The 16,856-nt window shown below is 48.7% G+C and overlaps 1 protein-coding gene across 1 annotated transcript in view; it reads right to left on the minus strand.

Moving 5' to 3' along the window:
• Nucleotides 1-16,856, minus strand: part of FAS (Fas cell surface death receptor) — a 29,477-nt gene that overhangs the window by 7,655 nt on the left and 4,966 nt on the right. The window contains exon 2 of the mRNA XM_074154945.1: nucleotides 4,845-4,984. Within this exon, the coding sequence (XP_074011046.1) occupies nucleotides 4,845-4,984 (140 nt within the window). The remainder of the gene's footprint in view (nucleotides 1-4,844; nucleotides 4,985-16,856) is intronic.

The raw sequence follows: 16,856 nt of genomic DNA on the forward strand, positions 1-16,856 counted from the left end.
CATGTGTTGGACTGGGCCGATGGAGGGGACAGCCATGGCATGACACTGGGGGGATGTGTTTCATCCTGGATCTCTGAGCTGGAGCATCACGACATCCCAATCAGCTTGCCCACTGTGAGGCCGTGGCCAGCAGAAGGGTGCTCCGGGCTCCCTCCTCCTCGTCCACCCTCCCAGTGCTGGGAGAAGCTCTGCGCCCACAGGGACACCCCGTGTCCTGCCGGCAGCACCCAAATCTCCCCTTTTAAGACCAGAGAAGTCAAGCCATTCTGGGGCAGGGTGGGGAAGACCCTGGACAACCGTGAAGAGGAGAGGGAGAGCGCAGATTACAGCTGGGGAACCGGAATGGCACTGGCGAAGCCCAGAGCAGGCTCCAAGAAAGAAAAAGTCCAGAGAGTCATGCAGAAAATGGGACATAATGAAAGGAGGAAACACCTCTCTAAATGACTGGTATCAGTAAAACTTGCCGAGTTCCTCTTTCTGCTGGCTGGAGGGCTGCGATCACCCTGGGTGCACAGGCACCGCCGTCCCACGCCAGCAAACCTCGCCGCCTCTTGCTTTCATGGGAAGGAGCCCGGGGTGACAGAAACGGCACCCTTTTGGATGGAAACCCTCCGCTTTCGCTGGCGGGGATGAACTTCCTGGCGCGCTTATGAGAAGCAGGGACCACTTCTCAGAATTCGGCATTTCAGCAGCACCGAACACCTACATCTGCTCGCAGGGAGGTCTCACACCACCTTCCTGCACCAGGAACAAGGAGAAATACTCTGGAGATTTTTCAGAGCAACATCCTCATTTTTTCACATGCTTTTTTTTTTTTTTTTTCTCCTCCTGGATTTGCTACGTATTTTTTTTGCTATATAAAAAATTTTGGTGTGTCTTACAGGAGAAAAAAAAAATATATCGATAGTCATTCAACTTCCTGCACACACCTTAATTGCTTTCCTCATCACTGAGCAGCGAGTGGTAACGGTGGAAAAGCAGCACTTTGGGGGCTTTTACAGAGGAAGGGTGATAGGTGCTTTTTTTGTGATGCGTGTGTTCAAACAGCGGCTGCAGGTTTTCAGCCCAAAATGACTCACAGAGGCTCCTCTGCCACCTTTCTCATCTCAACCTAAAAAACAGCTGTCAGATCTAAACCCAAGGCTCAGGTTGAACCAAGCAGTCAGTGGGAATAAAATCAATCAATGGGGGATATCTAACCTCAGCAGAATCCATAAAAATTATCGCATGAGCCCAGATTTTCTGGTTTCTCTGCTTTTGCAGAGCCCAAGCATTTAGGAGAGCTTTCTGCCTCTCCTTCCCTCCTCTCAAATGCTTTCACCACCAGGCATCTGCCAAGGAGACCCAGAAAAGCTGTTTGCATCTGTGTTCCCAGGGCAGAGCGACGGGAGCTTCCGTTTCTTTGAAAAACTCGTGTTGTTTGGGAATTCTCAGCCCCCTGATTCTTCCTGTATCAGAATATTCTTCATAACGGGTCAACTTCCTTCAAGGGAAGAAAAACTTTGAGCAGCCCTTTCCTTACAGGGATGAAACCTCAGCTTTGGAAGCGTGTGAACGTGCTATTTGCGTGCAGGACTTTTAAAGCTTTACAGCTTTTAACCCTGAGCAAAAAAAAAAAAAAGATTGTCTCTGCTTTCTCCTGTTACCTTTATAATGCACTTTCTTTTTAGCAAAGCTGTTCTCCCATTCCTAATCCATAGATGCCTACGGATGAGAAGGCTGATGCCTTCAGAACTCTGTGGCCTGTTTTTTTTTCCACCCCCTATTTGTTACGTGGGGCAATGTGCATGAGCTCATCAGGGGCTTTCTGAGTGTTAAAAAAGGGGGAGAGGGGGATTTTTCTTGCTTTTTGGCTCAGTGGGAGCTGAGAGAAACTTCTAACTCATTTTGTGAGTTTTGATTTGCTTCTGGTACTTTTGACAAATGGTTGTTAGAGGTAGAGCTATTTTAATTCGGTTTTCTGTGTAATTCATCTCCCTCGCGTTAACCCCGTCAGGGGTTCAGAGAGTAAGTAATTTCATGCTGCTCGTTAGGAGGATTTCCTACTCCAACTCTTTTACTATGATAAGTAATTTCTGCTTCCAATATCTCCAGTTTCACTTTTCCCCCATCTTTTTTCTTTTTTTTTTTTTCCCCCACGACTTAAAATAGTATTTTGTGTTCTAAAATCTTTTATGAGAAGGGTAAAAAGAATCCAGTTCCGTTTTCTGAAGCCCAGCAATGGGAGCTGGTATTTCATAGAATCATAGAAAGGTTAGAGTTGGAAGGGACCTTAAAGATCATCGATCATCATTTCCCCACAACTAGAAGCACCCCGAGCTGCTTAAATTTCCAGGAAAGGTGCCTGTGAGAGGAAGAAGCCTCAGTTACTGTCTGGTGTCTTGAAACAGTCGCTGCCTGAATAAAATCCATTGCACGTGAGTCAGCTGGGATGGGGAATAGTAAATTACGGCAATATATTGGGGGGGCGGGGGTTCTATGGTTGGCCTTTTTTTTTAAATTTTTTTTTTAATTTAGGAATACTGTGCTAGTGAACACCTAATAAATACTACACAATTTGGGAGAGCTGGAGTAATATTAGCCGTTCCTTCCTCTCTTTGATGGTGATGTGGCTGGGGATGAATAAGAGCTGGACAGCACAGAAATTTAGCAACTTTTCCTTTTTTTAACACAATAACACAGTTTGCTCGTTGGTGCTTTCTCTTTGTTCAGGGAGTTGCCTCCAAGAGAAAGGGTGTTAATTGTGGAAAGGTGAGCAGAGGAATGTTGCCAGAGTTGGTGCCCTCGTGCTTTTCACTTGAGTTTTGGGTCACCCCATGAGTTATATGTATATATGTATAAAAAAAAAAAAAAAAAAATATATATATATGGGGGTTGGAACTAGATGATCTTTGATCCCTTCCAACCCAAACCATTCTACGATTCTGTGATTTAAATGCCTGCATTAGTTGCCTGGGATATGAGAAAAAAGGGTTGGTACAGCCACACAGGAGTCCTGTTTTCCATTTCCAGAGAACTGCCTGCTCCGGGGTCATATCAGATAATTGCAAAATATTTAGGTAACACTTCGCCCTCTCAAGATGGGCCTATGCCTTTCAGAATGTGTCTCTGACTGGTACGTGGTTTTGTGGCTTGTTTTACAGGGTGAAGTTAGATGTCTTCTCTCTGCGTAGGCCATCGCTGTTTTGCAGGACTGTCCCCTGCGATGGCATCTACTACAGGGCAACGAGCAGTGCCTTGCAAAATTGAGGTCTCACTCAACAAACTACTGTAATGTTCTGGTTTAATCGAATTAGTATGTCAAAACATGCTAATTAAAAAAAAAAACAAACACCAACATGGTTATTTTTTAAAAACAGAAAGTATGTGGGAATGCTACAGTCTTTCGAAGGGGTACTGAAACTTGGAAACAAGTGGGAAATAAGAACAGGAATGGTATTTATTCTCTGGGAGAACTGCGAAAAGAGAAAGTATTTTTAAATTTCAATTTATATTCTGCATAGTTCCAAGATATTGAGCTAGACTGACATTTCTGCCAGTTTGCTGCTCCTGCACATGAATAGAGAACACACTTCTCTCAGCAGATGAAAATTCTTCTTTGTAATTTAACTGTGCTCTGGTGCTTTGTGCAGGGCACGGGCAGAACCCACTGAATCCCTTCAGACAGTTTGCTACCTGCTATATAGGAAATCAGATCAGAATTTGAGTCGGTTTGACCTGATTTGTACCTGCCAAACCACGAAGCAAACTATACTCATCAGCAACGTGACCGCGCCGTGACAGAGCTTTTCAATATGAACTCTGGTGAGTTCTCCCTGAAAGAGGCGAGAAGTGGGGCTGGGGAAGGGATGCAAACCCCGTCCAGGCTTCCAGGGGGGTCAGGGCTTGGCTGACCTGGTCCCCTGCCTGTCACCTGCCTGGTCCCCACCACCCCTGGGCTCCTGCCTGTGCCCAGGTCTCCTGCCCAGGACCTTGCTGCCCCTGCTGGCAGCAAGCCCTTGGAAGCGAGCGTTTGCAAAGGTAAATTTGCTGATGGCAATTAACACACGTGACCTGAGCTGCAGGCTCATACTCTGCACTGGGGATGATTAAGGCAAGAAAGGAAGGGCCCTGTCCCAATACTTCCAGTAAACGCCGCACTTCGTGCCGCCGGGCTGGGGCTATTTCTCTGGCTTTTCCTGGGACCCTGTCGGTGGGGGTTCAAAAGTCCTTTGCCACAGGTATTTGCTTTCCCAGATCACTTTGTCATGGATCCCCAAGGTGCAGTGCAAAGCCAGCTTTCACTGATGTGGTCTTTGCCCGGGCAGATACCCATTGACCCATCCACCCATGGATGGATGCTGACCTTGCCTCGCCGGTGGCTACGGGTGGCCACGGACGGTGGCCAACGCCAGCTGTGGCTGTCGGGGAAACCACTTCGTGCGCTGGATGGATCCACCGCATCCATCCATGGTGTGAAGGACACCTTCCCTGAACGCCACCTGCATCCACCCCCCCCCCCCCCCTTTTCCCACCTTCCGCCTTCCCCCAACACCCGCTTCCCTTCACCCGGCACCCTCAAAAGGGAGAAATTACGAAGTGCCCCAACTCGAGGGTGGGTTTTTAAAAAGCGTGGGGGGGGGGGGGCGGAAACAAACCAAAAGACGCCTAAATGAATTAGCTGAAATATGGGGGGGGTGGGAATACGATCAGAAGCCGGGCAGCGCCTCTGGCACCGCGTCCCCGCCCGCCCGGGGCTGGCCCCGCCGCTCGCCCGGTCGCGGAGCTCCCTCCCCTCCCCGTCCCGTTCCCCCCCCCACCCCGCGTCCCGTCCCCGTCCCCCCCCCCTTCGGGCAGACACTTACGAGGAGCAGGGCAAGGAGCCCCCGGGCCATCCCGCCGCCCTTGCCCGCCGCTTCTCCGGTAAAGCGAAAGCGCCCCGTCCCGTCCCGTCCTCGCCCGGCTCCTCCCACGGTAAACACGGCCTGGGCCCGCCCCGCCTCGGCTATCGGGAGGGGGGGGGCAAGTGGCGAGCAGAGCTGGCCATTGCTCGCCCGGCCCCGGGAGACGTTCCGTCCCCCTGCCCCTCCCCGAGGCCGTGGGACGGGCCGTTCTGCCCGCGGGCCCCCCCTGCGCTCACCGCCCCTCGGTCACGGGGGGGACAAGGACGTGCCGACCCCTCTTAGGGGTCGTGGGAACCACGCTGCCCTCGGGGGGGGGGGCTCTGTATGGGGGCCGGGGGCAGCCCTTTGGCAGCCTGCGGATGCCAGGCGTAGCCCTGGGTCGCCAAGCAAAGCGCCAGCAAAGGCTGGGCCGGGGGCGTTCGCTTCCTGTGGCTGGATGGGGCTTTGGGCAACCTGGGCTAGTGGGGTGGGCAACCTAGGCGGGGGGGTTGGAACGAGATGGTCTTTAAGGTCCCCCCCACCCCAAACCATTCTATGATTCTGCGTGCCTCCGCGGCCGGGGGGAGCCATCGCCTCCCCTCTGAGGGCAGAAACTGCAGTTTTGGGTTCACGGTAAGGACTCGGGGCAGGGAGTCCTGGACCCGCGGGAGCGGAGCGGTTGTTCGGACCAGGCAAAATTCGCTGCAGTGGGAGATGCCGCCGTTGGCTCTGTTGGAAGGATCTCGCAAGCCTCTTGGCTTAATTTCGTGGCCGTTTCCGGTCACTCCTTCTGTTTTTCGGTGGTTTGAGTTGCCGGGGGTGCATCTTTCCCGGCCTCCTTCCCGGGGTTAGCAGTAACAGCAGGGGGTGAGTGTTTTGATTTTTCAGGTTTTGACCTGACACCGTTGCCTTGGAAAGACCATGGTTGCAACTGAGCTGGCGTTTTCGTTTTAAACCCTGTTTTTTTCAGTGGGTTATGAGTCAGATTTCCAGAAACCCTTCAGCTTCTCTGCCAGCGTGGCTCTCAGCTGCCATGCACATAAACCGGATCCATAACGTTGTCAGCAGAGAGATAGCTGTGCGCTGGTTGTTTTAAACATATCAGGCTTTTTAACTGCTTCCGGATAAACCCAAACGTACCGCTGACACGTTTGTAGAGATGCCGCCTTTGGAGCATCCTTTAACAATCCACTTTTTTTGCCATCCCAGGGGCAGTTTGGGGTGCGAGGGAGGAGAGGCACCTCTCTGGGGTGCAGTCCCTGTGCTCCCCTTATTCCTTCTGGGCAAACCTCAATTATGTACCCCAGGGCTGGTAATTTTAGGGGAAATTTGTCCGTGGGGAGGGGTGGAGCAGCGACGGCGAGCGGCGTTTTCCGGATCCGGATGGCTGCCGCAGCAAAAAGCTCAGCAGAATTGTTTCCAAATTCATCGGTTTGTCCTCAAACCAGACCCCCGACGTGCCTGGGCCCTCCTCAGGCATCGCTGGTTGGTCGGTGACACCTCATTGTGCTTCTGGCCCTAATTTTCTGCCGTCTTCCGCTAACGACTGGGCGCATGCGCTCTCCCCGCCGCCCCGGAGGTGTGATGATGACTGCATATAAGTGTATATATATATATATGTAATTTGTTTTGCGGTGGAGTGTTTTTGTCTTGGCCGGGAGCTTTGAGAGGCGTTTGAGAAGCCGCCAGATTCTTGTCAAAACGATAGTGTCTCGTATGACTTGGAGTCTCACCTCCTGCACTTCGTAGCTGTACCTCCTTGAGGTCTGGGGTTTTTTTAAATATATGTATAAGGGATACAAAGCAAGAGGCAGCAGTGTGTTTGGAGGAGGTTTTCGTTTGTGGTTTGACTATCCCGAGCTGGTATCGGTGAGCTAAACGCTAAAAAGCAGCGTTCTCCTCTTGCACCGTTCTTTGGGTTGCAGCAGTGGTTTTTTGGCTGGGAAAAGTGCCAGCTTTGGCTATTTTCTTTCCCCGCCCCACACCTACAGCTGGAATCAGGAGCACAAGGCTCTGCGCTATTTTTCTTACCAGCAGATGGCCTTGCGCCTTTCCTGATGTGCCAAGAGGGATCGCACCGGGGTGGGATCAAACTCCAGGTGCAGGTAACGCAGGGGAGACCGGCTTTTTGGTTCCTTTGCAATTCCACCTTTAAAAAATGTAAGGTTTTGGAATTAAAGTGAGGTTTTTGATTTATTTACTGGTCTGGTTTGATTATTTTATTTTCTTTTCTCGCTATCGTTATTCCACGTCCACACACGTGCACGGGTCCTAGGAAATTCTGTCCAAGGGAGCTGGAAAAACACATGAGGAAAAACACATTTTGGACACACTCGAGGGATAATTTTGGATACACACGACTGCAGGGCTGTGGCTTTGGGAATCGCTGTGTTGGAATCTGTGCTCATGCCTTAACCGGCATCAAACCTCTCCTTCCCTCCCCAGGAGCCCTGCTCCCACCCGGAGAGACGGGCTCCATCGGGGGGTGAGGGCCCTAGGAATTGCTAAGTTTTTGGGAAGGCTGACTTAATTAGTCTCTGCAGGTGAAGGAAAATTTGCCAAGCTGAAAATAAGACACGACCGAGGCCCCAGAGACCTGTGCTGTGTACTGGGCTCAGCTCAAAGTGTTGAATCCATATTTATATTCCAGAGTGAAAATAACAGGAATGGGGGGGGGGAAGCATAAGGTCTGACTTGCTTTCTACTACCTCTTCCTTTTTTAAATTGTTACAGATTTATTCTTTTAAATATAAATATACTGTTTGGGTTTTTTAAATACTTGGTTTAGATTTGTTTTGGTGTATTCATAATTATTTAGCAGTTCTTTTGTGCTAAGATTGGGCGGTTAGATTAATGTAGTGCAATTTAACCAAAGTAGTTCCATCAAAATTTTCTTTGCAAGACGTATTAGGAGATTATTGCTAGATGGGAGACGTAATGTACCTTAGTATAATAAACATAGGAGCTGTTGAATTTGTTCCGAACTCCTCACTGCAATTGTCTCCCCATTAGCTTTGTGTTTTCTTGTCCTGTATATTTCTTGTCCTTGTTGTGTTGTTGAGTTATTCCCCTGTCTTTTAGCAGATAGTAAGTTTGCCTTAAAATGCAGATTAGGGGACACGACTGTTGTGTTTGGACAATTTGTTTTGGCTGAAAAGGGAGAAAAAGAGGAGAGACTGGAGCGTCTATGTTTTGGAAATACTTAAAATGAAACATTTTGTTGTATGATTCATGTTTTGTAATAAATAACCTGAAATTTAAGGGGAAGGGGGGGTAAAGTTTAAATAGTTACTTATCAGGCCCAAGGCAGAGTCATTTTGTTTCACTTTCTGTCTGCATTTTGGGGCGGTTTTTTTTTTTTTTCTGCTTTTCTGTTTTGCCTGCCCCCCCATCTCATGTATTCAGAACAACTTAATGTTGACTTTTGGTTGGAGTATGAGCCCGTGTAATCCGTTCCTCAGGCTGCTGCGTTGCCTCTCCTTCCTCCTGGGTTGCCTTCTCTGGCTGGGAAAGGATCGGAGGGATGGAGTGACCTTCACTCTGTGGTCTGGTGGTGGAACAGAAATGATCAAAACCCACCGTAACTGTTGGGTATTTTATTGGGCAGATTCTGACAATGCTATTTTACCCTTCTCCCTTTCTAAGGTACTTCTGGTAATCGCCCGTGTTCGTGGCACAGCGAAAGGTTCTTCTTGGCCAGACAATGTGGTCCCAAAGCACCGTGTTGGCCCAAGCGCCCCGTTCGGCGGGTGGAGAAGATGATACGATGGCGTAGAAGTGGGAAAGGAGCGTGTCATCGGAGGTTTGTGAACACCCTGTGGGGTTATTTATTTTTGGTGAGGGTGCTGGCTGGTGTGACACCAAAGCAGATGGGGGACTTGTGGCAGGCAGCACGGTCCGATTAGAAGTGAGAGTGATGTGATACCCGGGCCTGGGGAGCCCTAGATGCTGGTTTTTAGCTAAAGAAAAACCCTACACTAGCAACAAAGAGTGGAAACACAACAAACCCGAGTGGAACAAAACAGGGTGGAAACCGAAACTCGTAGCAAGTGGCTTGTCCCCTCTGACAGCTCTCCTCTGGAGACGGTGACGAAGGAATAGTCCGTCTCTCTAAAAGCAAGCTGAAACAGATGCCTGTCCTTTCTCTGGTAGTTCAGCTTCTTGCCCCAGCCCTGGGTCCACGCTTTTCTCCAGCAGACCCGGTTTGATGACGTCAATGCATTCTTCACAGCAGGGGAAAAAAAAAAACCAAAACAACAAAAAACCAACAAATCATTTTCAAACAAACTGAGCATTTCCTTCGACTGGGAAAGCAAACTGGCCGGGAGCCTGGTGGCTCCCACAGCCAATCCCTGTAACCTTACCATAAATGTAGATGTGTTTCTATCTTAGGGCTGGCTATTGACTTTATTTGAGCCATGGGACCGTCCTGTCCCAGCCCTCTGCCAGCGCCCTCTGCCAGCGAGCGCTGAGATCCCCAGCCCTGTGATATTTAGCAAATAACATGGCACATCGCACGGGCTCGCTTAGAATTGGACTTTGTGACTTGCATCTCATTTAAATGTTTCGCAGGGCTCTGTCTCCACCCAGAACTTGCAGTTTAGCTTCAAAGGTTGGCTGGTGCTCCCCCCTCCCCCCCCTTTTTTTTTTTCAGGCTGATTGCTCTTAGCTGTTTGTCGAGGATGGTATTACTAATACTAAGACTATGCCTTAGACTTGCAGAACTTGTTGCGCAGCAAATGCTAACTGTCAGATGTGTAAGAGATGACCTGTAAAATCTCTTGAGATAATGTGCTAGGGAGGCCAGATGTTCTCCAGAGGTGGGCGAGGAAGCACTCAAACCTTCTCCCTTTCTGCCCGGCCGGAGAACAGCTGATTTACTCTCTGAGTAGTAGCATTTTCCTGCATCTGAGGGTTAAATCTGAGGCTAAATCCTCACACTGAGGATGAGAGAGGAAAGATCTGTAGAGAAATGCTTGGAGTTAAAAGGAAAACGTGAGTAAAATGAGGTCTTTAGTTCTGCTTTTAACTGTTGATGTGAAGATGGCAGTAACAGGCGCAGCAGGCGGCTTTGTTTCCGATGGTGAGTGACACCCAAACAGCCACCCTTCAAGGAGAAGAGTTTTCATAATAATTTTGAAGTTAACTCAAACTTCATTGCAGGTGGTGGCGGGGAGGAGAAGCTCAAGGACACAGTTTAAAAGATCTTGGTGTACTGTAGTTGATCAGAATTTCTGAAACTGTAAGAACTATTACGTGTTTTTGGGTTTCAGTGCCACTGGTTTTCATAGCTCTGTCACGCTCCTCTCTCTGGGACATCACCTCACAAGTGAAACCAGCTCCCTTGGATAAAGCAACGCCTCAGGGCTCAGACTCCAAACCTCCCAGGTTTTTTGGATATCGCTCAACCTTTGCAATTCTCTTGCAGTGGGGGGGGAGGGTCAGTGATGTGAAGAGTTTTTCTCCCTCCCACTAACGTCTCGGATGCTGTTTAGCATCCTCTGTGACATCAAAGGCTCTTCAGAGCGAGAACAGGATGCAGCCACCTTGCCCTGAGCATGTGTCTCCTGGGCGCTGCTCTTAACCAGGGCTCACCCTTCAGGTGCTCGATGGAGGGCTGAATTCTGGCTGAGAAGGGGCTGTTGTATCAGGGGCGAGGTTTGGAGGTGGCGGGGCTGTCGCTGCTCCCCCCCTTCACCCTCTCACCCACGTCTCTGCCCCACATCTGTACAGACAGAGAGGACGAGTGAGTCATCTCTCCTCCCTTCGGCTGCAGAGTCAAGCTTTCATGAGCACCAAGCAAATTAAACGAGTGCACGTTGTATGGGCTGATTTGTATTTCCATCAGTTGATTGTTGGCTGTCGGTGGTTCTCATCAGCAATTAAATTAGAAAGCTCTGCATCTCCAGGGGGATGGTCGTCACAAGAAGGAATACAGTGATATTTGCTGCCTGAAGCAGGCTGTGAAGTTCCCAGATAAGAACGTTGGTGGTGGTTTTTCAGCTGAATCATTTTTCAAATACCTCTCTGAAGCCAAGTATTTGAGACGAGACGTCCTTTCTGCTGTCAGCAGCTCAGCCTGTGGCTCGGGCAGCAACGGGAGACCCGACGGGGAACCAGGGAGGGATGAGCAGCAGAATGTGAGGTTCTGCTTCCCCGGGATGGGCAGGAGGGACTGGTGCCAGCAGAGGCCACAGCTTTAACAGCCACGGGGTTCCCAGGCATTTTTCCCATCTTGGGGGTGCTCAGAACCCCCTCTCTGGGGGTAACCTGCTGAGAGGGGAGCGGTTTCTCGCTTTTGGGTGAGAAATGAGGAAGGACTCGCATCCCTGAGCTGTAGTAGTGTAAGGAAATCATCTTTCCTTTTTGAAATAGAAGTTTTAGGCTGGATTCTTGGCTCTCATGGGATCACTTCAGTGAGATGTGATTTTACGTGAGATTGATGGTAATTTTGATGTTGTTGGAGGTATATCAAAGCCGGGCAGACGTGGTGCTGAGGGACATGGGTTAGTGGTGGGTTTTGTCGGTGTTGGGCTGATGGTTGGACTGGATGATCTGAAAGGTCCCTTCCAACCTGGGCGATTCTATGAGTCTAAGATTTCACTACATATGCATAAAGCGGATGTAAAGATACGGTATATTGGTAGCTGGGGACTTCCACTGGCCACCAGCCCCTTCTCCATCACCCCCCCCCCCGCAAAGGGCAACCCGATCTGCGCTGTGTTTGCCACCTGGCAGAGCTCGGAGCATCTGGGCTTGGTGCAGCGACGGGCTGTTGGTCTCTGGAGCTTGTTCCTGGCTCTCCCGGCTGCTGTTCCACCATTCCCACGTGTTTTCTTTCCAGGGGGCCTTCTCGAGAAACAGGATCTGACAAAACCAGGAAGAATTAACTATAAATTATTAAAATCAGGGTAATGGGGAAGATTTAGCCCTCATGAAAGCAGTAGCTTGTATTGTGTGAGCCAAAAAAAAAAAAAAAAAGAAAGAAGACAGATGTTGGCACTTTTTCCCAAGTGCAGTTGTCCCCTGTTCCCCCCCAGCCCCATTTTTCTGAGGAGGCCCGGCCGGTTGCAGGGCAAGTGGTGCTGAGTTTTTAATGCTTTAAAATACTATAGCAATGCTGTTTTATTTAAGTATGATTCAGAAGGGGGGGGATGTTTATGCTGAAGACCTGCTAATTGCATAATTTTCTCCTTTTATTAAACAATGTGTTCGCGCTGTGTTAAGGAGGCTAATCAGAGCACAGAGGAAAGATTTATATTATGCTGACGAGGTCTGAGCGTTTGACCTTGTGAGTGAATTCCCAGAGAGAGCGAAACACAGTGCAGTAAGTAACAGGCTCTAATTAGGAAGCTGAGAGAGTTGTGTGTGGTTCTGGTATCCTGACGTGGAAACTATCCAGGCATTTTCAGGATCCTTGGGCAACTGTTTTGCAGCAGCAGAAGGCGTTACTACATCCATTCAAGAAGTTACTCACGAGGAACTGAAAGAAAGAGAAACCTGCCAAGCGCCTGCAGGAGTCACAACGCGGTAGAAACCATCATTCTGAGACAGAGATACACAAAACCTTGTCTTTTATTTAGCACTGTGAATGACTTGCATCAAGAACAGAACATGAATCACCAGGATTTAGCATTTTCTGCCTGTAGATACTTGGGATGTTCTTGAAGTCTTTGAAAACAGCAGTGACACCAGGCTGATGTGAGCCTTCCCTCTATGGGATGGAGAGCTGTGTCTCTACCGGTCCCTATGGGCGTATTATATGTGTGTGTCCAATACAGAATGGTATTTGGGATCTTATCCTGGTTAAGAAGTGGATCAAAAAGCAGTTGGGGTTGGAGAAACCTCCATCTGGGCTATAGGCAGGTTAAACCTGAGTCCTGGCAGTTTTTATCCCCCATGAGGCCAGTGGTTCCATCAGTTCCAGTGGAACAACAATCGATTTTGGAATGGGCTGGAATGAGCAAAAGCTTTGCAGAATTCTGTGCTTTTTTCTTATTTCTGAAAGGTGGTTCTGTTTGTTCAGAAATGTGTGTCTTAAGTCAATCTTACAGTCGTAAAAGGAAAAGAACAAAATACCGTTCTTTGGTGTGATAGGGAGTTTGAGCAAAGAGAGATGGGCATGTAAAACACATTTAGTGGAAGAGGAAAAAACCTACCCCATTTGGCTGGAAAATGTTGGCACACTTTCAGAAAAAACAACCAAATTATTAAGTAGAAATAACGTCTTATCTTGTACTTTTCCATAGTTCTTATGGCTGTCTGCAGGAAAGAGGAAGAAACTGCCCTGCGTTAACTGAGATGCATCTGCAAAGCAAAGGCCAAAAACCTGCCTAATTCAGTCTTGTGGTGAGGTCTGAGCATCGTTTGGGGTGAGGTTTATAAACTGAATGTGCTGGAGCAGGGCTGATCTCTGTGTGCTGAGTTCCTTCTGGCTGATGACCAGCCATCATCAGTCTCAGTCTTCTGGAGCTCCACAGGAGATAACAAGAGAGTCTTCCAGGCTCAAGCAGAGGCACAGGAGCACACCATAGAATCATGGAATGGTTTGGGTTAGAAGGGACCTTAAAGACCATCCAGTCTCACCCCCTGCCCTGGGCAGGGACACCTCCCACCAGACCAGGTTGCTCAAAGCCCCATCCAGCCTGGCCAGGGATGGGGCAGCCACAGCTTCTCTGGGCAACCTGGGCCAGGCTCTCACCACCCTCACAGCAAAGAATTTCTTCCCCACATCTCAGCTCAATCTCCCCTCTTTCAGTGTCAAACCGTTGCCCCTTGTCCTGTGGCTCCCCTCCCCGATCAAGAGTCCCCCCTCATCTCTCTGGGAGCCCCTTTAGGGACTGGAAAGGACTCTAAGGCCTCCGCAAATATATATCTATATATAAAACTATATATATAATATGTAATATATATATAATATATATAAATAGGCATGCAATGTGTCCACAATCTTTATCTGTAACAGCCTTATGAAACCTGCTTCCAGCGCATTTCTCTGGTGGGGATGATCTGATTTCTCATGCTGTGCAAGCTCATTTTGAAGCCTTTCTTTTGCCGAGATAACAACAGGGCAGCCACTTCCCAAAACGTGGTGGGAACTCTGTCTTCTTGTTGCTGCCGGCCTGGGAAAAGGTTGGTTGGGGAGCTGAGAAGTCACTGTGGAGGAAGGACCCCCCTGTGCTCTGCCCGCCCCACGCACATGCCCTGTAGGTCTGGCTTCCCTGGGAGGACAGGGCTTGTTTTTCACAGAGATGTGGTGGGAAGATTTCATTTACATTTTGATGGATAGCATGTTCCTGGAGAGGTTCTAATAATTATCTGGGGGAACCTGTTCTCTCTGAGCTCTTAGCTCTTCTCTGACACATCCAGGAGATGTGAGAGAATGGAGCGGTATCATGAACCCTTGTCGACACCAGCATTTAGGACATCAGATACGTCTGCAAGGGCTGTGACCAAGCTGCTGAGGGGCTGCCACCAGTTTACACCCAGTAGGGCAGACCTCAGCCTTGGCCAGTGGCCTGAGGACTTACCCAGGGTCTCTGGTGGATTTGCAGCTCAGTGTAAAGGCAGCGTTCCCCTGACTGTGCTTCTGAGATGTTTCATGTTTCCTTTCTAACATTAGGCATGTCTGCACCAGCTGGAGCGTGGGCTGTGGGTGCTGCCTTGCAGAGAAAATGTACAGCATATTTCCACAAAAGAAATCTCCAAAACGATGTGTTTAAACTAGGCAAATTTATGGAGGAAAAAAATCTGTCCACTTCTATTATAGAATCATAGAATCATAGAATTGCCCAGGTTGGAAGGGACCTTTAAGATCATCTAGTCTAACCATCAACCCAACTGATAAAAAACAAAGCCAAAAGAAAACCATACAAAAGAACCCCCCATGTTACTAATCTATGTCTCTAAGCCCTGTGTCAACCCGTCTTTTGAAAACCTCCAGGGATGGTGCCTCAACCACTTCCCTTCATTATGCATGATGACATAGGTACAGACTCCCATCTCAGGAAATCCTTATGCTGCATGTAAGGAAGCAGAAAGAAAATAGGAAGAAAATTATCCCTGTAGGTGCCCCGTTTCTTTCCTAAGCATCTGCTGTCAGGAAATCTCCGAGACAGGATCCTGAGCTGGATGGATCTCAGCCTGACCCAGCAGGGCTCGTTCTTACATTCTATTTATTTATCTAAGAAGGATGGGGAGGGGGCCATTAGCTCATTTTTGCTTTGAATATGTTCCTTTGATTTTTAAATGAGTGATAACTTTACCTAACGTCACCGCAGAGAAAGATACTGTGTCAAGAAGACGAAGGAAGGCGGTGAATTAAGGTGCTCCATCAAGAGGCTCAGGAGGCTAACACTGTATCCTCTAGCTCTGGAGCAGCGCTGGCAAAACTATTTTCCAGGCTTTGTAGGTTGAAAACTGCCATATTTGAGAATGATTAGAGCTGGTTTGTCTCAGTTGTTAGAGAGAGACCAGTGCGAGAGCCTGAAAATCACAGAGAAAGCTGGTCTGTGGGTCTGACAGAGACCTGAGACTTCACAGGGGCAGAGCGTGTGACAGCTGCCATGAATCATGTTGTTAGAGGCACTTTCTGCTCCCTAAAGCTTATTTATTCCTGACTTTCTCAAAAAGGGGGGGTGGGGAAGCATAAGGCCTATCAATGAGATAGAGGAGAGGGCCTGGAGCCAGACACACCAAAACATTCAGAGGTTCTGCTAATGCTAGGAAGATGAAAGGAATCCCCAAATAAAAAGGAGCCAGGGACATATTTAGCAGAGTCTCATTCCTAAGCAGCCCATTGGGCGCAGGCAGGAAGGTCTCCACGCACAGCTGAGAAGTTGTTTTCCCTTATAAAGTAATGGCTTGTCATGTTATGAGTAAAGAGGTTCCTTTATTCCCAGTTTCCTGCAGTAGTTGGGATGAGACGGCGGCTCCTGCCCTCTTTTACCAGAAGAGCATGGGCATCTCGGAAGCGGAGCCTGGGCTCCGAGCTGGCATTCCTGGGGCCAGCTGAAGCCCATTTCCCAGGCCTGGTGGCCACACAGCTCCGGCTGCCCTGGGGTCCCAAGCACATTTTCTGTCCATACAACAATAATCTGCACAAGCTACTGAAAACCAAAGAACTCTTCTTAAGGAGCACGTAGCTAAGAGTTTTTACACTGGTGTCTTGACAGATGCTTGGGAGCTTTGCTAAAATGACTATAAAGAGAGCAGGGAAAAGGGGATGAAAGAAAGAGGCAAAATTACTTTTTCTGCTTATTTTCCTTTCTCTGGTGATACTGTGGAGATGCTCCTGTGATGGAGACCGCAAAAGGGTTTAGCCTGGACAAAGAGAAGTTCTCAGGGGAAGCCAAATAAAACCCATAGGTTTTGGCCATGGATACAATGAAAGAACCAGAACCTCAGGGCACGGACACTCTGGGCACATTGTGCTGTGGGGGTTTCTATACAAATGAGCGGGGTAAGTACTGAAGGACAGGCAGCAGAAAGTGGTGATGGAAGTGGCCTCCAGAGGGGAAGCCAAACTACTTTCAGGAATGGTGTTGTGTTCTTTTTCTCGCAAAAAATTTATATATATATTTGAACTAAGCTGGTACATGTCCATAGAGGAAGGTTCAGAGGTTTGATCCCCAGCATTTGGGCTTAGTTCTCAAAAGACTTGTTCTGTTCAGTTCTCTTTAGGTTCTTATTCCTGTCTCATGCCAAGTACATTCTCCCTTTTGCCCCTACCCCTGGGGCAATGACCTATGTTTCTGAGAAGAAAGGTGTAAACTACTAATGTCATTTTTTCCCCCATGTATTTTTATCTGTAGTAATATCTGTGTGGTCGTAACTCGAGCATGGAGTCACTGAAAAGAAAAGAAATACCTGCAATGTCCCTTGAGCCAGACTGACCTAATTTCCTTGCATAGTTCAACTTTTTGCCTTCCTTCCTGCCCCGGCACCTTCCATAACGTAACGCCCCAGGGATGAGCTGAGCAAGGACTCTCCCTT

The sequence above is a fragment of the Numenius arquata genome, chromosome 10 (assembly GCF_964106895.1).
Source record: "Numenius arquata chromosome 10, bNumArq3.hap1.1, whole genome shotgun sequence".
NCBI classification, from domain to species: domain Eukaryota; kingdom Metazoa; phylum Chordata; class Aves; order Charadriiformes; family Scolopacidae; genus Numenius; species Numenius arquata.